This window comes from Corvus cornix, chromosome 9, assembly GCF_000738735.6.
Source record: "Corvus cornix cornix isolate S_Up_H32 chromosome 9, ASM73873v5, whole genome shotgun sequence".
Taxonomy (NCBI): domain Eukaryota; kingdom Metazoa; phylum Chordata; class Aves; order Passeriformes; family Corvidae; genus Corvus; species Corvus cornix.
The window spans coordinates 1,648,384-1,670,601 of NC_046339.1; the positions used below are offsets into that span (position 1 = coordinate 1,648,384).

The 22,218-nt window shown below is 51.0% G+C and overlaps 1 protein-coding gene across 1 annotated transcript in view; it reads left to right on the top strand.

The window, feature by feature from the left end:
• Positions 1–3,875: 3,875 nt before the first annotated feature.
• Positions 3,876–22,218, top strand: part of LOC104688159 (IQCJ-SCHIP1 readthrough transcript protein) — an 83,930-nt gene continuing 65,587 nt past the window's right edge. Inside the window, exons 1-3 of the mRNA XM_039557035.1 lie at positions 3,876–3,899; positions 19,465–19,529; positions 20,364–20,444. Coding sequence (XP_039412969.1) covers positions 3,891–3,899; positions 19,465–19,529; positions 20,364–20,444 — 155 coding nt within the window. The 5' untranslated portion in view covers positions 3,876–3,890. The remainder of the gene's footprint in view (positions 3,900–19,464; positions 19,530–20,363; positions 20,445–22,218) is intronic.

The following is a 22,218-nucleotide window of genomic DNA, read 5'->3' on the forward strand; positions in this document are numbered from 1 at the left end:
CAAGAAACTGGTTTTGCTGGAAGTAGAAAGGACAATCATTGTCCTGGTCCCTGAGGGGTTTGGAATGTGCAAAAACCACCCAGGAGCGCAGGGAGGGGTGGAGGGAGAGCAGAGGGTGGCAGAGGCTTCGTTCTGCATCCCATGGAGCTGAGCTGTTCCCGGGAATTAGCTCCTCCTTCCCAGAGCTATAATTAGCCACCTCTGACTTCCACCGTCCTGCAGTTAATTTTAATTTCCGATAAAAAGTGGATCATAAAAATGGGATCTTTTCCTGGTGCTGCATTATTATCTCACAGATAGAGTCACTCGGCTCATCCGTTGTTCCCAGATATCCAGCGCTCCCTTTCCTAACCAGGAAAATCCACATCTCTTCCATGAGCTCACCCAGCACAGGCTGCAGCTGCCACCTGAGGTCTTGTGGAGTTTTCTTTTGGTGCCAAATCTGTTTGGGATCCCATTTTTGGGAGCAAGCAGCAGCTTTTGTCCATGGGATACCGGGAGGACGTGGATTTTGGGACCCCACCAGCAGGAAGGATCCAGCAGCTCCCAGGTCCCAGCTTTGGGCAGTTTAGTTCACCCACTCCAGGTCTAGAGGAACAAAAATCATCAGAAAATTTGGGGCTGGTGTCCAGATAAAAGCTCAATTCCCTAAGGACCCACACGGTTTTTCCTTGGCAAAGCCAAGGGAAAGTCCTCTTCCCTCCCTGCACACGGATTCCTGCCGGAGATGGCTCCTCCCTGGGAAGCAGATGGTGCAGGGTTGCTGTCTGCTTTGCTATTTCTTTCTCCTTCTAAATTGTTTTTGTTTCATCCTGGGAAAAAGGGATTGGGAATAAAGCCTGGTTAACCCCAAATCCTTCTCCCGGAGGGTGTAAAACCAGTGGGGAGGGGACACAGGGGGGCTGCAGCTCTCCCAAAGACCTTTTTTCCTGTCTTTTTCTCCATAAGGAAACGATAAAGATGGGATTTGAGATCTTGATAAGACACTTGGCTCAAGGAGCAGCTCTGCGGTGATCTAATCTGAGGGGAAAATCAAACTCGTGTGTCCCCAGTGTTGTCCAGGCTGGACACACAGATTTTCATGGACATGATTCAGCGTTGGTACAAAACCTGGAAATCAGAACAGGAACCAAAGGCTGAACTGGGAAACCATGGAATCCCAGACTGGTTTGGGTGGGGAGGGACCTTACAGCCCATCCAGGGCCACCCCTGCCGTGGGCAGGGACACCTCCCACTGCCCCAGGCTGCTCCAAGCCCCAGCCTGGCCTTGGACACTGCCAGGCTGCCCCTGGAGCAAAGGAAGGGGAGGGGAGGTGGGTGAGACATTCCCTGAGCTTTCCAGGGACAGGAATCCGGGGGAAGGTGTGGAATCCATGGGAGGGGGTGGAAGGAGATGAGCTTTAAGGTCCCTCCAACCCAAACCAGTCCATGATTCCTTGATAAATGCCCACATTCCCTGATGGGAAATGCAGGTGTGCAGTGCCAGCCAGGGAGGAATTTTGGGCCAATTTCCAGCTTCTCTTTTGGAGCTGGGATGTGGTGGGTTGGCTCCTCAACCACCAGCGGGAACCCTCCTCCTTCCTGGGGCATGGACTTGGCTGCAGCCGAGTGTCAGCAGGAATTTCCCCATGGAAAGGGCGGCCAAGCCTTGGAAGGGGCTCCCAGGGAGCTTTGGAGTGCCCATCCCTGGAGATGCCCAAGGACATGGCACTCAGTGACAAGGTGGGGATGGGGCACAGGTTGGACTCGCTGGCCCTGGAGGGCTTTTCCAACCTCGCTGATCCTGGAATTCTGTCCACGGGGAAGAAATCTGAAATCCTGAGCAGGACCCGTGGTGCTCACCAAACCCAGCCACATTCCCAGAACTGGGATAGCTGGGATTGTGCAGCTCTGGCGCCCTGCTGAACTTCCATGGGCACATCTGGGCACAGCTGGCACCTCCTGGCCGCTTCTCCTGCGGGCCTGGAGCTGAGCCTGGAGAGGAACCACCTGTGGGAGCATCGCTGGTGTTAAGGATGGCTCTGCTTCCAAATATCCCAAATATTTTGCTTTTGTCACGAGCTCCTCGGCCTTCCCGGGATTGCTGTGGCACTGAGGAATTCCTGTTTGTCTGCTCCCGTGTGATTCCCTTCCCACTGAGGGCTCATTTCCCCACGGGAGGGGAACCAGCACCGAACCCCCCTCCGGTGATTCAGCTTTGCCTGACTCCTCGTTTTCTTCGTGGGCTGAAGGAAGCCCAGCCCAGACCTGCAGGAATCCCCTTCCCAGTTTGGAAAGCTGGAATTGTTTGGAGCTCTGTTTACAGGGACTGAACTCGTAACCTCATTTTCAATAAATAATTACACAATATAAGCAAATAACGATGGAGTAAAAGAGGCTGAATTCACTCATTCGCTGCCAGTTTAAGCCACGCTCTCTGGAGTTTTTTGGGATTTTTAACCCTTTTCATGCCAAAAAAGTGTTGATTTACAAATTTTCCCTGAGCTGACATTCCCTTTGCATAGAGGGCTGGAAAATATCCGAACACATCCCTGAGCCCTGCTGGAGCTGGGGTTCAGGAGGAAGCCCCCAAATTCAATATATCTAAATTATTTATCTTATTAAATTACATTATTACATGTCTTTAAACTATTTTATATTTTAAAACTAAATCTATTTTAAAATATTAAATATATATTCCCTACCAGCATTTAAAACCCCCAAATTTTTGCATTTGCTATAAATTCAGATTTAAACACTTTCCAAGTGATCCTGGTTGTTTTTCTGAGCCTTACAGAGCCTTTTGGCCTATGAAAAGTTGGCAATTATTACTATTTGGGATTATTATTCATTTTCCTTTTATTGCCTGCCAAAGCAGAAATCTTTGCACAAGTTCAGGCTCAGAGCACTTTCACCACGTGCTTGAAATCATCGGAATCACCTCTGGAAAATGGATTTTTGGCAATGCTGGGAAAAACCCCTTAAGGGATTTGTTGGTGTGCCTGAGGAGCATCATAAACCCCAGAGAAGCCTCTTGGATGCAGATTTGGGATTGGAGTTGTGCATAATAAAATTCCCACCGAGGAGCTGATGGAATGGCCTGGCTGGGGTTTGTGCTGGCACCTGGGTCTGTTCATAGAAAATAGGAAATAAAATAGAGAAATCAAAATAAAGATAGGAAATACAATCTAGAAAATAGAATAGATAAAATATAGAATATCTAAAACAGAATCTGTAAAATACAGATTCTGTAAAATATAGAATATCTAAAATACAGAATATATAAAATATAGATCTATAAAATAGAATATCTAAAATACAGAATCTATAAAATATAGAATATCTAAAATAGAATCTGTAAAATAGAGAATATATAAAATATAGAATATATAAAATATAGAATATCTAAAATATAGACTCTATAAATTAGAATCTGTAAAATATAGAATATCTAAAATAGAATCTATAAAATACAGAATCTATAAAATAGAATCTCTGGCAGGGACTCTCTGGCTGATGCGTTTCTGTGTGTGCTGCACACACCCACCCCGCCATTCCCTCTCGGACCCAGCGTCGTTCCTCCCTGGATTCCCTAGAAAACGCTCCTTGCCGGCTCCGAACCCGCCCGTAAATCCAAGTTTCGCTCATTCCCATGGCTGCGCGCCTCGGGATGACAGCGGATCCATCCCCGCGCTGGAGCCGTGCCAGAAGTTTCCCATCTAGCTGGCTGTGGGCTGCTCGCTCCCGCTCTGGCTCTTCCCATTTTTTTCCCCCCTCTCTTTGAGGTTTTCCTGGTGCCTACAGAGTGAGCTCAACTCCGAGGGTTGCAGCTTCCCCGGCTCCTGCCGTTCCACGGGAGCCAGCGCCGGCAGGAGCCGCGTTCCTGCCTCTTTTCCCTGGGAAACTTCGCCATGCGGCTGGTAAGGGATTGCATCCCCTAAAGAATGCCCCGAGCTCCCTCTCGGGCAGCTCTGGGATGGAGCAGCTCCCTCGGGAATGGGGAAGGGATGCCGGGGCTGTGGGGTGCCCGCCGGGACATGGATGATGCTGTGTGTGACTCCCCAGCCGGGGATGCGCGGGCAGATTTCCTCAGGGAATCTGGGATCCAGCAGCACTTTTGCCTCGGGGGAAGGAGCCTGGAGCAAACGCGATGCGATTCCTGCCGTGCTGGAAGTTTATTAAGGGAATTTAAGGCTGGGTTCTGTTGTCGGCTCGGGAAGGAGGGGAGCAGCTCCGGGGGATAACAATTCCAAACAGTGCTTGGAAAAGATGCCTGAGGATTCCCAGGGCTCTGCCGAGCGGTGGCCGGGCTCCGTGGCAGAATTTCCCTGGATTTCACAGCCTTTTTTCTTTCGGCTGTGCAATTCCTGGGGGTGGGGGAAACGTGGCTGGGCGTCCTGGGGGGAACGGCCCGCGGCTCTGAGCCTCGGGATTCCGCAGGGATCTCAGCTCCTGGCGATCCGAGCCCTGGAATAGCCGGCGGATCGATGCAGGGCTGCTGGAGCCGAGAGTTCAGCTGGCTGTCAGCACGGAAAAGCTCCCTGCGCTGCCGGCTCAGCGCTGGATCCCGATGAAGTCATCCCGGGAATGTGCGGGGCCAGTGCGGGCTCTGGCGGCGGGCAGAGGGCTCCGATGATTCCTCCGTGCCGGACTGATTGTTTATTTTCGGCGCTCCTGCCGGAGCAGCTGTAGCAGGGCCGGCTGGATTGGGCATTCAGGCTCTCTCCCAGCACGCTGGAGCTGTGCTTCCCTCGGGAGGAGATTCCACAGGGTGGTTCCTTCCATCCCAAACTCCATCCCCCGCGCACAGGGCACAGACAGCCCACGAGGCTTTTCCAAAGCTCATTCCAAGGCTATCGGCCAGGATGTGGTGGATGGGAGTGACCGTGTACAGACACCAGAGGGTGGAAATGAAACAGGGAGAGACACTCAGAGGCAACACAGGGAAGTGGGAATGGTTCCTCAGGCATTCCAAGGGCAGGGAGCCGACCCTCGGGCGAGGATCCATCCTGCACATCCCGTTCCTCACTGGAGGAGGAGGCTGAACACGTTGGGATTGATGGATCCTGCACGGCTCCAAGTTCCAGAGTGGGTGGCTGGAAATCAGCAAATATTGGATTCCCGTTTCTCCCACGCTGGGATCAATCCCAGCTTCTCTGTTTTCCAGGACAACTTGTCAGACAATGGAAACTCACTGGTTAAACTGCACAGGGGGAAAAAGGCTGCACTGGGAATATCTCACTTACCTGGAGCTGAATAAATTTGGATTGCCTTTGCTGGTTCAAAGTGTTCAGCTTCCCAAAAGGCTGGAGAAGCTCCGCAGGAGTTTTAGAAATAAAATAAATCCAGAAGAATTTCCGTGAGCTGAAGGTGCTGGGATTCACCTCATGCTCCCAGTGCAGCACTGTCAAACCTCTGGAATTGTGTCCAGTTATGCTTTCCCTGAGCATTCCAAAGCACAGACAGAACTGGAATCCTTTCCCTGCTTTAAATCTCTTAAAACTTGGATTTTCTGTCACTTGAGGCTCCTGCAGGTTCCTGCTCAGGCCGTCTGGGGACTCCTGGAATCCCAATAAAACCAGGGAGACTCTTTCTGTGCCCAAAGGCTAAGGCCTGCCTTTGTGTGCAAAAGCCTGCTCCGACCTGAAATACAGGGAGGAGATCAAATGCCAGGGAATGTTGGTACTTCCAGCAATTTCCCTGGATGCCCAAGAAAACACAGGAAGAAATGACAAACTGGTTGGGATGAACCCTCTGGAGGGGAAGGTTTCCTGTTTCAGGGGAGCTGTGGCTCTCAGTGCCCCGATTCCAGCTGGGAAAACTCAGCAAAGCCAATATTCCACATTTCCTACAGCTGGGAAGCCTGATTGCAGCATCCTGGAGCAGCGGGATGCAGGTGGGCAGGAGAAGTGGGACACCTCCAGGTGTTGTCCCAGATTTCTGTGCTGTCCTCCAACCACAGGGGCTGGGACCTGAGTTCAAACTCACTTGTTTACAACAGGCTGGAGAGTAAATACAGTAAATACAGTAAAATCAGCCAGAGGAAACATGGAAATATCTCCTGGAACAAGGATCTTGTCTAGGGTTTAACTGGAGTTTGGGCAGCTCTGCTCATCCCGAGTTTTCAGCAGGATCTTGATGTGGGGATATTTCCATTTAGCAAGGTCAGAGGCTTTGAAGGGTCTAAAAAGTGGTTTTGAGGAAAAAATGGTGCTGGGAGAACATCCATGAGGAAAAGAAATGCTCAGCTCTTCTCCTCTGTGAGATCTGGAGACTGAGCTGGGAAAATCCCACATTTAAGGGGATGTCCAGGGTGTGGAAACAGAGCTGGTCCCAGACTGGAAACAGGAAAACTGTGGGAAAATGGGAATTTGAGAACCAACCTGACACTGAACTGGGCCAGTGAACCCGACTGCATGATCCAGGCTGAGCTGCTGGGAACAAAGCAGAGAGGAGCTCCCATCCCTTGGGAATGGGTGATGATTTCCCAGGCAGTTCTGATGGATTTAGGAACACCTGGAAGGGAGAGGCTTCAAAGTGCAGGTGGAGATGGGGTTTGACCTCATTGCAGTCAGTCCCCCCCGGGTCAGGAGGGCTCAGAGGAGCCAGTCCCTGGTGCTGAAAGTGAAACATCTGTCATTCCATAAATGGGAAAGGATCAGGAGTATAAACCACTCCCCCACGTGAAACTCCAGCTTTCAAAGATGGGAATTACCTGGAATTATTTCTTGGAGTAGACAGGGATCTGATGAATGAGGTGCTAAAGGTGATTATGCTGAATATAGGGAATTTTTCCTGTTGAAGGGGCTTTTTTTGCCATGGGAAATGGTTTTTTCTGGTTATTTTGATGCAAAATAAACCCTTCAGGGAGCCAAAGGAAGTTTTACTCCTTGAGCCCTGAAAAAAAGCTGTGCCAAGCTCTGTGCCCAAATATCTCCAGCACATCTTGGACTGGGGACTGGCTTCCTTCTTCTTTTATTGAAAAAAAAATCTCTATTCCTGTTCTGTGGCAAGAGAAATTCCTGGTGGACCTCAGAGTTCTTTCCAGACTCCAACGAGGTGTTTAAGTGGGGCTGTTAAACGGGAAGTGTTTCAAACACCCATAAAATGTGGGTGTTTAATGGGACTGTTGATGCAATTCCAGCATCAGCGATGCTGGGTGGCCAATTTTTGGTTGTGGGAATTACAAGGCATTCCCATAGGCAGGACAGCTTTTCCATAAGAATGTTTTGAGGAGCTCCTTAGGGAAAGGTGGATCAATCTGCAAGAAGCTGAAAGACACCTTGAATTTTTTAAGGAATAAACCCAGACCCTTTTGTAGGGTTTTTTCTGTACTAGCTGTGTTTAAGGAATAGAAACACCTTTGTACAATGCTGCAATACAGAAAAGATGGAATTTCCTGCATTTTACAGCTCTGCTCACTCTGAGAATGATCGGGAGTGAGGGAAATCCTTTTGGAGTGACCTTTTCCCCTTCATTCCCACAAATCCTACCCTACATCGATCTGTGATAACGAGTCCTGGCTCGGGCGTGTTAATTAAGAACACCCTGTTTATCCTTGATGAGCATGAAGCCCGTCAGGGCCTGCCCCCATCTCCTGCAGCCGTTTCTCACATTTCCTGGCACGGATTTTCCCATCCATTCCTGCGGCACCGGGGGCAGCTGGGCTTGATCTTCCTCCTGCCATCCTGGGCGGGTTTGGCTCCCTTGGTTCCTGAAGGCTGCACATCCACATCCCGATATCCAGGCAGGGAATTCGTTTGCACGCCGTGGATGGCTCAGCCACCCCTCAGCCGCTGGCATTTTGTCCCTGCTTTGGAATATTATTTCCATGTATTAAAAAGCAGTTGGAGAATGCTCAGCTTGGTGCCTCTGAAAACAACGGAGAGCAGCTGCTTTCGGAAAGGCACAGAGGAGGGTCTTTTATTAATAATTAATTTCCTGGTAATCCTGTGAATTCCTTCAATTATCAAGTATTTAAAGTGGGTTTTGTGTGCTAATAACTGAATGAATGAGAAGTGTGGGGCGTTTCTCCAGGTGCCTGAATTTCAGGCTGATTTTAAATCCTCTCCCGTCTTGTTCTCCCTCTCCACAAAACATCCCGAGCTTTTATCCCATCCCTTTCCCTCTTTCCATGAGGAATCCGATGATTCCTGATGGTGCCTGATGGGAGTTTTCCATCGGACGGTGACGTTGTTGCGGTGGTCATCGATCGGAATCCTGATGGAAAATGTCCACTTGCAAAGGGGGAGGTGCCGAAGGAATCTGGGAATGCTGGTGGGGTTTAAGCTCAGCCTAAAGGGGGGAAGGTGTCTGTGTAAGCCCCTCTCAGGTCTATTTTAGGTCAGCGTTTCAGCAGCTGCTTTGTGTCAGACTCCTCATCCCAAAGTTCTCCCAAAACTGGGATCAGCCTAAAAATAAAGACCCAAACTGGGTGAAATTAAAATTAAACCAGAGTGTTCAAACTGCGATACATCCCAGCAAAACGAGCCTGAATTATCCATTTACAGCTGCCCATGGAAAATGATCCTTATAATTCAGAGTGGGCACAAAGCACAACTCATTGTAAAGGGATTGTGACTTGGGGCAAACTCATCTTCCATGGAAAAAGGGAAAGCGAGGGAATCTCTCCCTTAGCACAGGAGACAGCAGCAAATGGATGTCACTGGAGCAGGGAACTTCATGGTGCTGTGCAAATTAAAAGCTCCTTTCTCCTCAGGTTTAGGATTTGAAGGAAGGATCCTGAGCGTTGTAATTAAAAGTGGAGCAGAGGCCTGAGGGTGATGGATGGGATGATTTTTCCGGGGTTTTTCCCTGGCAGAAAGTCGATGGGAATTCACCATCGGGACAGAGCAAACACATCCACACTGGGCTGAGGGAGGGAGTTGCACTGGGAGCAGCCTGTGAATGTGAATATTCCAGTGCAAATTTTCATTGAAAATAAGGCCTTAATTGTGGGAATTTCACAGTCACTTCATGAGGGCATGGATGTGCTCCCTCCCTGGGGATGAAGTGGCCTCAGGCTTGTGGGGCCCGTCCCAACCCCACAAATAACAGAATTAAGGAACTCCGCAGGTGACGTTCCTAAACACGAGTTCTGACAGCGGAAATGGGGCTCAGGGAGCCCAAAGCAGCGGCAGAATGAACGCTCCTCTGACGGGGAGAGAGGGCTGCAAACGCTTGGTGCAGAAATTAGAAGGCATTAATTGACATGTAAGAGGCAGAAATGTTTGAAGACATGGGCTTGCTCGGAGTGCTGACAGACAAAAGCAGCACTTTTGGAGTTTATTGCTGTTTTCAGCCTCCCAGCTGGCTGCAGACTGTAGGGTTTGGGTCCATTGTGCCTCTCCCGGTGCCAAATGAACAAAGGAATGCTCAGTCTTGGCCAGCCCCAGTGCAGTGCACGTGCCAAGGATGGGAACGGCTCCGCTGTGCCACCAAATTGCTGGGAGCAAGGCAAGATGTGGGGAATGTGTGTGTTTTAGTTGGATTATTTTGGGATTCAGGCTCCTGTTCTGGGGCTGTCAGAGGGATCTGTTTGCATTCCGTGTTTGCCAGCACATTTCTGCTCTGAGTCTTTCACCTCTCAGTTGTTCCCGGGGAATATTTCGGGGCAGAAATTCGTGTTTGGTCTAAACTGGAGCCTCTGGAAGGGGAATAATCCATGTTTGGCAGGAGGCTCCTGTTTGGAGGGGTTGCATGGACACAGGTGTCAGATCAGTGAGTGCTGTGGATCCCGAAGAGGTGATTCCTGCTCTCAGCCCGGCTTCTGGGATGGGGAGGTCAGGAAAAAAGAGATTCACTTTGACCATGGATTTGTTTCAACCTTCTTGGAACACCCCCAAAGTTGTACTTGTCCTTGTGGGAAAACCCCACTGTGTCACCAGGAGCTCTCCTTGACCTTCTCACCCTGGAGCAGCCAGTGAGCTGCTGGAGTTCCCTGGAATGGTGCTGTTTGGGGCACATTCCACCGGGAATTATTATTTCCATGAGGAAATATTTCTGATTTCAGCCCTTCCCCCTGCCCTGTGCCGTGGCTGAGCCTGGGTTTTCCAGAGACACCTGCAACTCCCGGGCACTGCCCGGCCCTGGCTGTGAGGAGCTGGAAATCAAAGCCCGCGGTGTGTTGTGCTGTAATTTATGCCAGGAAGCAGATTTAAATTATGCAAATTGCTGTCTGCACTGGATCTGCCATCTGGAAAAAGTTCTGCGTGCAAAAATCTGTCGGGGCAAGGCGAGGGATGAGGGATCATTGGGAAGGGAGGAGAGCTGATGGAATAAAAACAAGCTGCTGCTGGAAAATTGATTCCCGTGCTCCAGCCCAGTGGCAAAGCTGCTGTTCCACAGGAGCCAGATCAACATAGTAGGGATAAAATAATTGTTTAAAGCTGCTTTGCAGCTGGAAGAATTCCTTGTTATCCAGGAGAGATAAAATGCAGGTTAGGCAGGAAAGGAGGAGCCCAAGGGAAGGGTGGCACTTCCAGAGCTGGAGGTGGGCAGGGGTCAGCGATGAAAGGGAGGAGCTGACAGAGGAGACGTGGCCTGGAAATTTTGGGGCACAGGATAATCCTGGAGCCATCCGATGTGGAATATTCCTGTAATAAATGGGAATTGGAGAGGTTGAAGGATGCAGGATTTGCTGCCTCTCTAGTGATGGATATCAGGGAGAGGTTCTTCCCCCAGAGGGTGCCGGGCACTGCCCAGGCTCCCCAGGGAATGGGCACGGCCCCGAGGCTGCCAGAGCTCCAGGAGCATTGGGAAGGTGCTGCCAGGGATGCCCAGGGTGGGATTTGGGGTGTCTCTGCAGGGCGAGGGGCTGGACTGGGTGATCCTTGGGGCTCAGGAGATCCCAGGATTCTTTATGATCTGTCAGAGCAGACTTGTGTGACTCCTTCTCTCCCAGAGCCAGAGCTTCTGTGGCAGGAGGAATGGACACCTCGGAGTTGCATCACCTCCTGGGGTGAGTTTTCTGGGCAATCCCTCCCTTTATGAGCAAGAATTGCCTTCCCTTGTGTCCCCAGGATGTCCCCAGGTAAAACTCTGCAGAGCCCTCTCCAGAAATCAGTGCTGGTGGGGCCAAGGACTTGTGGAACTCCTTGGAAAGGCAGAGGTTGCTTCTTGACACCCTCACAAATAGAAAGCCTCTTGGCTTTCCAGTGCCCACCCAGCCCTTTCTGCGCCCCTCGGTTCGGGGCAGCAGCGGCGCCGTGTCCCCGTCAGCAGAGCAGTGATTACAGAAAGCTCAGCCAGACCTTGTCCTCTGCTCCTGCAGAGGATCCTGAGCACGGTGACGGGGCTGTGGAGAGGCCCCTCGCTGCCTGCACTCCCGTTAACTCCACAGGCACGGCGCTAATTTGGAAAAACAACAGTCGGAGGCTGCCGGGGATGCTCCGTAAAAACCCTGCCAGCGCCTGCTGCAGTGCAGACGGGAAACAAATGGTTCCCATTTAAACTTGGCACGCTGTAACCCCGCTGAGCTGACTTCCCAGGATAAACTGCTGCCGTGGAATTGTATTCCCCCAAGCAGCACGAGGCCCTGTTTAAAAAGCACCACACGACCTCGAGTGTTCCTAATTATTTGTGTGATGAAGGGAGAAACACTTCAGGGCTGGTTTATTTTTGCTCACCATCCTCATCGCTATGCTGGGAGTGCTTTGCCTCTTTCCAGTGAGCTGTTCTGGTCGATGGGATATTGGGAAGGAATTCTTCCCTGGGAGGGTGGGGAGGGGCTGGGATGGAATTCCCAGAGCAGCTGTGGCTGCCCCTGGATCCCTGGCAGTGTCCCAGGCCAGGCTGGACATTGGGGCTGGAGCAGCCTGGGACAGTGGGAGATGTTCTGGGTGGAATTGGATGGGCCTTAGGACCCCTTCCAACCCAAAAAATCCCGGGATTCTCCAGCAGGAGAGCTTGGCTCTCAGGAGTTCCTTGGATTGGCATGGCACAGCTTTGCAGTCCTGGTGCCTTGGAGATTTTTCTTGGCTTCGTCTGTCCATAGAAATGGATTTTCCAACAGGGAAGTGCTCACTGAACCAAGGACCCACTTGGTTTTTCTGGGCTTAATCCCTAAATTTAGGGCTGGTGTTTTGTGGGGGTTTTAATGCTTTACCTGGGGTGGGGAACCATGTGCTTCAAATTCCCCCATCCCACAGCTCTGTGGCCCACCGGAGAGCCTGGCACAGGGATGGAAGGGATGGAATTCCTCCCCATGGCAGGAACATGCCCAGAGCACCCAGCAGCCAAAGCATCTCTGCACCACTTGCAGCACTGAGCGCTGCCCGGCTCGCAGACATCACAGAGCATCACCCCCAACCTCTCCTTCCCACGGCCAAAGCTGAATTCCCTGGAAAGCCTTTCCTGTGGGAGCCGTGATGTGACCTTTACCAGCTCCAGCAGTCCCTGACAGCGGGAGCAGGAGAACACCCAGCACCAACATTTGTATTTCTTTAAGCCTGAACTCCACACCGTGACAGGTCCCTCCCGTGAATGCTGCAGCTGCTAGCGGTCCAAGCCCAGCGTTAAAGCGGCATCTCCAACAGAACATTTCCAGAACATTTCCTTCCAGCTCCCCCTCACCCCTCCACACACACAGAATCCACAGGGATGCGACTCCTCGTGCCCGTTTGACCTTTTCTGCAGCTTTTCAGTGGATAAAGTTCGCTCCCGTGGCCTCGGTGCAGCTCGGCAGTGGTTGTGTGTTGTTTCAGTGGTGTTCCTGACATTCCTGTAGCATCAAACCTGGCAAAAATGGGGTGCTTCACTCCCAGGCTCGGCCATGAATGTTCTTTGGTGTCACAGTGAACTTTGAAAATGAAAAGGTGTTCTAAAAGCAGCTGGGAAAGAAGAGATTTAATCAGCGAGACTCTGCCGCCAGGGAGCCCAAGGGCTCTGCCTTGCTTTTGGATGACAGGAAAGTTCAAAGCCCTGGTGAATGGAGTTTCTGTCCTTTCTGCCCCTTGGATGGAGGGAGGATCCAGGCATTCCAAAGGAAGGGTGTTGCTGTTGCTCTTTCTGACGCTTGAATTCAGTTTTGGTCTTGGAAACCCAAAGCAGAGGCTCCTTCACAGCAGAGACCGCAGGAGAGCAGTGAGGGAAGGGGGATTCTCATCACATCTGGGGGCCCTTTGGCTCTGAATAATTATGCAGCATTTTGGTTTCGTTTGGAGACAGGTCCTGGAAGGGCAACAAAGCTGGGGAAGGGTCTGGAGAGTAAATCCTGGGAGGAGCAGCTGGGAAAGGGGCTCAGGCTGGAGAAAAGGAGGCTCAGGGGGGACCTTGTGGCTCTGCACAAGTCCCTGACAGGAGGGGGCAGCCGGGGGGGTCGGGCTCTGCTGGCAGGGAACAGGGACAGGAGGAGAGGGAACGGCCTCAGGCTGGGCCAGGGGAGGCTCAGGGTGGACATCAGCAGGAATTTCCCCATGGAAAGGGAGGTCAGGCCTTGGCAGGAGCTGCCCAGGGAGGTTTGGAGTCAAAGGAACACCTGGAGGTGGCACTCAGGGCTCTGGGCTGTGGACAAGGCAGGGATCAGTCACAGGTTGGACTCGACGGTACCGGAGGTCTCTCCCAACCTCAGTGATCCTGGGATTCTATTCTGTGGCTATAAAAGATGGATATGGAGCTCCAGAGCAAGGCTGAGCCATTATTTTTTATTGGACCTAAGTGAGGGCCAGCCCTGCTGATCCTACCCTTGAAGCTGATGCAGTTCCACCCCCCTGCCGTGGCCAGCGCCTCCTTTCATTATCCCAGGTTGTGTTTGTGAACGCTGGGATTTGATTTGGTTTTTTGTCTGATCTTGTGATGTCTGGGAGTTGAGACCTTTAATTTCCTGTCCTGGTGGATGTGCCTTGGCAACGCTCCCGGGGATGTGTCTGCAGGAAACCAGGACTGAGAAAAGGCCCCTTCCCTCTGGAAAGATGCACCAAAAACCAGGCAGGGCAGAATGAGCAACCCAGCCAAGCCAGTATCACTTAATGCAGTTCATTGTGAGCTGACCCCATCTGACTGAGTTAACTGAGGATGCTGCAAGTCCTGGGGTCACCTGCACATTTCCCAGCAAGGAAATTCAGTGGAGCAGGACCAGCTGCTGCAGAAAACCAGGATTTTGGCTCTGTGATTGAAGAATCCAACTTCCCTGGGAAGGCTCAGCTGGGATTATTTGCTCTTAGGCTCTCAGCTGAGCAGCAGCAAGAGCAGTTTTCTCTCTCAGGAACTCATTAAAAAACTTGAAATAAGTTTATTTTGGTCAGAATGGGGACTCCCACAGAGCCAGGAGGGTTTTAATCATCATTTTATTATTATTTTATCCATATTTACATAAATGAGTGGCCCCGTGGCAGGTTTCACTCAGAGAGTATTCCAGAAAAATAAGAGTTGAGGCTGGGAGCTGTGTGGCTGCCTGGGTAGAAAAGCTGGGAGGAATCAAAGCTTTTCCAGCTTTTCAGGATGGAGCAGCCACTGAAATCAGAAGGAAGAAAAACTGGATGAGGTATGGAACGAGTTCTCCTGGCAGCTCCTGTGAGCTGAGGGGCAGGATTAGGGAGAGCTGGAGATTTTAGTCTGATTCACTCCTCCTGCCTCTTGTTCTTCAGAGCAGCGACTGCAAATTCCAAACCAAAGTGCTCCAGAGACAATTCCATTTCCACTGCCCCTTAAACATGGGGATATTTCTTTACTAGCTGAACACTAACGAGGCTGATGGGAATGTGGGGGGTTTGTGGCTGAGCTCAGGGAGATTAATTAATGGGATCTCCATTAGTGCCATGCCTGGGGTGATCTCTGGAAATAAAGCCCCACCAACCTATTTTTTTCCAAAGTGCTGTTGAAAAATATCCAGGAGTTTATCTGGAATTCAGAAATCCAGCTCTGCCCCAACATCCCTGCGCTGGAGCCACAGTTCCATGGATTTTCCATAGAAGTAGCCCCAGCAATGCTTATCCAGGAGTTGTCTGGGGAGCAAACTCGCAGTGTCAGAACAAGACCAATCCCCCTCTGTGTTTTCCCTAACAAAAGGGAAGAACACTAAATAATTAACGTCAACAAATGAAAACTAATTTGCCAGTTTTTAATTTTCCCCCCATTGAGCGATCCCTGTTAATGAATAATTTACCAGGCAGAGATGAATATGAAATGAAAGGATTTCTCTGGGGTCTGCTGTGTTCTCTGAACATCTGAGCTGACTGTTTGGATATCCAGATATATATATATTTTTTTAAAGGGTAAAAAATAACCCCAGAGAAAACAGCATTCAGCAGCAACCAGGCAGGAATAAAAAGAGCTGCAGCCTCCAGAGGCTTTCCCATTTCCTTCTAGACCCGAGATCATTTGTCTGAGGCTGGTTTTGAATTATTCATACCAAGTGTAACTCTTTGCTTTCCCAGACTGAATGTGACCAGGTTCCATCTCAGGCTTTCCCGTGCTGCTTCTTCTGTTTGCATTTCGGGTTTTCCTGGGACGCCTTTTGATGCCTCAGGAGGCCACCTAAAACCAGAGACTAGACAGGAGTAAAGGGAGGTATTTATTTGAAAGGCTTTCAAAGGTACCCCTGGGGAGCCAGAGGCCACTGCAGAGAGGGACCCCAAGATGGACCCCAGGATGGACAACAGGTCACGAGTTCCTCACCCTTTTATAGGTTTGGTTCATTTGCATAGCAGGGTTAATTCTCCAATTAAAGCTTCAGTTTAATGATGTAATTTCCCTAAGCTTGGCCCCCCCCTTTAGAGGCTTTTGGTTTATACTGTTTGGGCCTAGGACAGTCTGGGTGTCCTTGGAGAGCAGGACCAGAGAGGCTTTGTTATGTCTGCCCAGCATGAGAGAGCAGAAATTAACAGGCTACAAGAAACTTCAGAGTTACACACCAGGCAGTAAAGAATTTGAAAAATATAAAAGTTAAAACCCAAGGCATCACCTTTATCCCAAGGCTCTGCTGGGTGCTGGGGGATTCTGTCATCAAACACTCAGAACCTGCCCTGTGCCCTGTGCCCAGCACTTCCCACAGCACATGAGGCAGCTGTGGGAATGAGAATGGGATAACTGAGGAGCCGGGAAACCTTGGGAATGGTGCCGTGGCTCTGCTTTGACTTTGGAGTGCCACCTCCAAGGGAAAAGTGTTTGTTTTTTTAGCTCTGTTGATTTTAAGGGTCTTGTGCATCCCAGTGCCTGTGTCAGATTAACAGGAGCATCCCAGTCTGGGGAAGCGTCCAGGAAGTATCCCTGTCCTTGGCAGGGGATGGAATGAGATGGGATTTAAGGTCCTTCCCACCAAACCAGTCTGGAATTCCATGGCATGACACTGCTCCCAGTGTCCATGGGATGTGGAGATGCTGCTCACGTTGGAGGCTGGTGGGGCATGGAACACCAAGGAGGCCTTGGAGGACACACTGAAGTTCATCCCAATCCTGGATCTGTTTTCCCAGTCCTGGATCTATTTTCCCAATCCTGGATCTATTTTCCCAATCCTATTTAACGCAACTAAACCCAAGCAGGTTTTGAGTGGCAGCTGAAGCAGGAGCCATCCCGGTGTTTGTGAGGAGCCATCCCGATGTTTGTGAGGAGCCATCCCGGTGTTTTTTAGGAGCCATCCCGATGTTTGTGAGGAGCCATCCCGATGTTTGTGAGGAGCCATCCCGGTGTTTGTTTGTGAGGAGCCATCCCGGTGTTTTTTAGGAGCCATCCCGGTGTTTGTTTGTGAGGAGCCATCCCGGTGTCTGTGAGGAGCCATCCCGGTGTTTGTGAGGAGCCATCCCGATGTTTGTTTGTGAGGAGCCATCCCGATGTTTGTTTGTGAGGAGCCATCCCGGTGTTTTTTAGGAGCCATCCCGGTGTTTGTCTGTGAGGAGCCATCCCGATGTTTGTTTGTGAGGAGCCATCCCGATGTTTGTTTGTGAGGAGCCATCCCGGTGTTTTTTAGGAGCCATCCCGGTGTTTGTCTGTGAGGAGCCATCCCGGTGTTTGTTTGTGAGGAGCCATCCCGATGTTTGTGAGGAGCCATCCCGATGTTTGTGAGGAGCCATCCCGATGCTTATTTATGAGGAGCCATCCCGGTGTTTGTTTGTGAGGAGCCATCCCGGTGTTTTTTAGGAGCCATCCCGGTGTTTGTCTGTGAGGAGCCATCCCGATGTTTGTCTGTGAGGAGCCATCCCGGTGTTTGTTTGTGAGGAGCCATCCCGGTGTTTGTCTGTGAGGAGCCATCCCGATGTTTGTTTGTGAGGAGCCATCCCGGTGTTTGTCTGTGAGGAGCCATCCCGGTGTTTGTCTGTGAGGAGCCATCCCGATGTTTGTTTGTGAGGAGCCATCCCGATGTTTGTCTGTGAGGAGCCATCCCGATGTTTGTCTGTGAGGAGCCATCCCGGTGTTTGTCTGTGAGGAGCCATCCCGATGTTTCCCTGCTCCAGGTGGAAGCAGCACTGCCCACATGGGATGCGGTTGCCAAGCAACGCCCGCGATTAGAAACATCTTCGGAGCCATCGCAGCGTCTGGGAGAGGAGATTTCACTCCTCGGGAGCTCCGGAGCCTCCTCCTCTCCATCTGTGCTCGCTTCACCTGCAAAGCTTGGCAGGGATTTTTCTCTCTCCGGTGCTCTGATTTGTGCACGTGCCCAGATTCCCGGGATCACTGAGGCTGGAAAAGCCCTCCAGGATCACCGAATCCCACCAGTGACCGATCCCCACCTTGGCACTGAGGGACACACGCAGGAATTTGGCTTGAAAGGAGCTTAAAGCCCATCCAGTTCCACGGGCAGGGACACCTCCCACTGTCCCAGGCTGTTCCAAGCCCCAATGTCCAGCCTGGCCTGGTGCTGTGGCCGAGGATAAACCCATGTGGAAAGGCCAGGCCAGGCTGGGCCCATCCTCCCTGGCAGCCCAGTCCACACATTCCCATCCTCACCCATCACCTGGAGCTGATGGATGCCTCTGCCTCCCCTCCCTGGCACAGGAATGCCCGTCCTGCCCAGGGATGGGCAATCCCAGGAGTGTTGGAGGATCCTGGCATTAAACCCTGGAGGTTTATCCGAGGAAAGGCCCTTGCTGTGACGCTGGGGACAGAGCAGTGTGGCAGATACTCCCATACCCTTTCCCAAAAGCAATTCCTTTGCTTATATTCCAAACCCACAGTGCTTGGCCTAAACGGGGCTTCGAAGAGTGTAGAAAATAATAGAGAAATCATATTTCCTCATTGACAGGGAGGTTATTTTTTACAGGAACTTTCTGATTCCCAAACTAGTTCATCCCTCTTTTGTGAAAATTACAGACGGTCCCCCGTGCTGGAAAGCTGAAAATTGGATTAATGGATTTCCTCTCAGTTTTCAAACACTCCTCTGTTGTTGTCACTAGAACTAACAGGCTCAGGAGCTATAACAGGAGCTTCCTGCTTTTTCTGGGGAAAACCCCTCCCCTGGGAATTCAGAAATGGATCTGTCATATGAGATTTCCCCTCCCTTCCATGCTGGAATTCACCCTGCCTGCGTTACCATCTCCTCGTGTTCCTCTCCAAAGTAATCCAGACTCCAGAGTGTCGTGCAATTAAGGCAATAAAAAACGAGGAAATACAAAATTAACAAAGCCCAGGATGCTGGGTACCCTCAGGCTGAAAAATAATTAACAGATAAACGGAATGAGCAGGAAGAAGACACTTTGGGTTGCTCTGAGTGTGCTCCTCAAGCTTTCCTGGCTTTTTTCCCCTCAGTGTCTCCGTGTCTGCAGCTGCCCAATCCCTGTCTGTGTCTGTATCCCACTGGATGAGGGAAGAGAAAAGCTCAGGAAGTTTTCCACTGTGTTTGTGTTATATCCGGGCCCAGAGAGGTGCTGTAACTCATCCTGGATTCCGGCAGCAGCACGGAGCCCTTCCAGTTTAACTCCCTGGAGCTGCAGCTGGGTCGCTGTGGGCAGGATGTGGAGCTGGGAGTGGCCCAGCACCATCCTGGCTGTCCCTGTGCCCGCAGTGCCCCTGCAGCACCCAACCCCTTTTCCATGGGCACAGCAGCACGGGCAGCTCCATCCATCCCGTGGCGAGGAGCACCGGCCAGTGTTCCACGGTTAATGATGCCCAGCTGCAATTAGGATCGATTTCCTGTTTCCTCCTCTTCCCAGTGATGCAAACTTTGCCGGGCCCCTTCCAGAGCTGCCTCTGTCCCTTTTATCCCGGCCTTCAGAGGTGCTGCCCAGTGATGTTTCATTCGGAATGGTCAAAAATGTCACAGCCGATTTTGGCTTTTGCTTTTTTGTTCTCTGCTCAGCCCTCATCCCGGGGCTCATGGAAAATGATGCTCTGATATTTCCTTCCAAGCTCGTGCTGGATTATCAATAAAATATTGCTTTCTCTGTCACTATTTCGGATTTCTAAGTTTAAAATCTCATAGGTGGCACTTGGTGGATTGTTTTGTTTCAGGGTTGACTCAAAACTTGCTTTGTTTGGAGGTTGAGAGGGGTTCTCCAATGTCATCCAAGGGCTTTCCCATAAAAATAATGAATTTTTTTCTCTCTCTCCTTGCAGGAAGAGCTCAGGAGGCTCCAGCACACCCTGGAACAGGTCAATGGTGGCAAAGGCTCGCTCCAAAGGTAAATGTGCCTTTCCCAAAGTGTCTCGCCCATGATAAAGTGAAATGGGTTTTTTAAGGACTGAAACCTTTGCTGAGGGATCCTCTTTGTCCCGGACAATATTCCCAGTTTTGCCTGTCTCCCATAAACGATTCCCATCTGTAGTTACAGGAGGGTGATTTCTGACAGTGATGTCATTGAGTGCCCAGTGAAGTCTCAAAATCACTCCACAGGTTGGGGTCTGATGTCCCGAATTTCCCTGCCACAAGCTGCCATGCAACCCCTGCTGCTGCTCCCGTCCCAGGCAGCGCTCCCAGGTGCTGGATTTGGATATTCCAGCATTTTCACTTTGTTTTCTCCAAGCCATCAGTTCCCAGCAGCAGATCCTCAGCCATCATTTATTACAAAGAATTCATTCTTCACCCCCCACGTGGCTTTTGCTGCTGTACCTCATTTGCTGCCAGCATTCCCATTGTTCCTTTCCATTTCCCTCTCCAGCTTTCCCAGCGTGGTGCAGGGATGGAAGTTAATTCAGCAGGAATATCTGTTCGATTCACCAGTGGGGTTTTATTTTATTTACAGCAGCTCCTTTGCTGGCCGTGCCTGTCCCTGCAGCCACGGCAGCTGGGAGGTTAAAACAGGGATTCAGGCAGCTTCTCACTGGAAAACTGGATCCAAATTCCCATTTTTTGATGGATGCTGGGCACAGTGGTCCAGACAACTTCCTCCAAAGACAGCAACACCTTCCGATCAGCAGCTCTTGTTTGTTCTTGTCCCGATTCCGGAATTAATTCCCAGGACTGCAGGAATGTCAGGCTGGGACATGACAAACTCATTTCCTTTCCTCTCCCGTAGCCACCAGCTCACCATGGATGAAGAAAATAATATCCAGGAATATCCTCTCAACCTCCAGCCCCTGGAATCCAAAGTGAAAATGTGAGTAAGGAAAAGTGCTGGCTCTGCCTTGGAATGCAGCTGAGGGTGCCCAATTCCTGAGCTGCAGGATCCACGCTGGATCCATCCCGGATTTCTGTGTAACTGGATGAAAGAGCTTCAGTTAGCAAATTGATTGAGTTCTCTGTGTTTAAGCACGTGGAGCTGAGAAAATGGGGATTGTTCAGCCTGGAAAAAGAGAAGGCTCCAGGGTCATCGAATTGTGGCCTTGCAGGGCCTAAAGAGGCTCCAGGAGAGCTGGAGAGGGACTGGGGACAAGGCATGGAGGGACAGGACCCAGGGAATGGCTTCCCACTGCCAGAGGGCAGGGATGGATGGGAGATTGGGAAGGAATTGTTCCCAGCGAGGGTGGGGAGGGGCTGGGCTGGAATTCCCAGAGCAGCTGGGGCTGCCCCTGGATCCCTGGCAGTGCCCAAGGCCAGGCTGGATGGGGTTTGAAGCAGCCTGGGACAGTGGGAGGTGTCCCTGCCCATGGCAGGGGTGGCACTGGGTGGGCTTTAAGTTCCCTTCCCTTCCCTTCCCTTCCCTTCCCGGGATGAACATTCCCTTTGAACCAAGTTTCCAATAGTAAACATCAGTTTTGCACCAGTTTTGGCATCTCCTGTGTGTAACTAAAGGAATATTTGGGAATCTGTTGGATTTCCCGTGTATGCAGAGAAGCCAGGGAAGGGAAGGGCAGCCCAGAGCCTTTTCCCTGGTGCTTTTCCCACCCAGCATCAGTTTCCCAGGGACCCCGTGGATGGAGCAGCCCTGGGGGTGCAGGGGCTGGAGACGGGAGCAGAATTCCTGCTCTGGGGGTGCAGCCCAGCCCCGCGGCACGGGAAAAGCGGAATTTCCTCGGGAAGCCGGGCAGCTGCCGGCACTCAGCAAGGCACACGCTGACACCTGGCTGCACCGACGGGAAGGGAGCGGTGCGCATCCCGGGGCGCCGGGAATCAGCTCCCGAACTTCCACATGCCACCGAATCACGGAATCACGGAGCGGTTCGGGTTGGAAGGGACCTTTAGAGACCTTTCAGTGCAGCCCTGAGCAGGGATAGCCTCAATTAGGGCAGCTTGGCAGCCTGGTTTTGGGTGGTTTTAGGGATGGGGCGTCTCCCACCTCGCCACCCTCACGGAAAAAAAATCCTTCCTCCTATCCTAAGTCGAGCCTCTTTTGGAGTTACAGAATAATTTTATTTTTTGCTGTACATTACACGACGTGGAGTTCCCCCTAGGGTCAGTTATTCTAAAAGTCTTGACTTGGGATAATTGAAACTTCCCCACGTATTTATCAGAGTCCAGGATTCCTTTTGCAGCCTCTCCCATCGTGGATCCTCCAGCCCTGGAGCAGGAATCGCCTCCATCCAGCAAGCACTCCCTCACTTCCAGGCCATTAAAATATTAATGCATATTAAAATATTAAAAGGACACGAAGTTTCCAGTTAAAACCCAGGGTCTTTTCAGCTTTTAGTCACGCAAAGAAAAGCCAGATGAAAGAATCCATTTTCGGGGAGCTTGCTAGAAGGGTAATTACGACTGAAGCTCAGTCTATTCTGCAGCTTTAAAATAGAAATACATGTAAATATAAATCTGTGAATATAAATATATAAATGCAAATCTGTAAATACTGCTCGTCCCAGTGAATAAACCCTCAATAGCTTAAAAATCCTACAAGGAACTCTTCCTACAGAGAAGCTGTGGATGTTGGAGTTGCTCCAGGCCAGGCTGGATGGGGATTGGAGTAACCTGGGATAGTGGAATGTCCCTGCCCATGG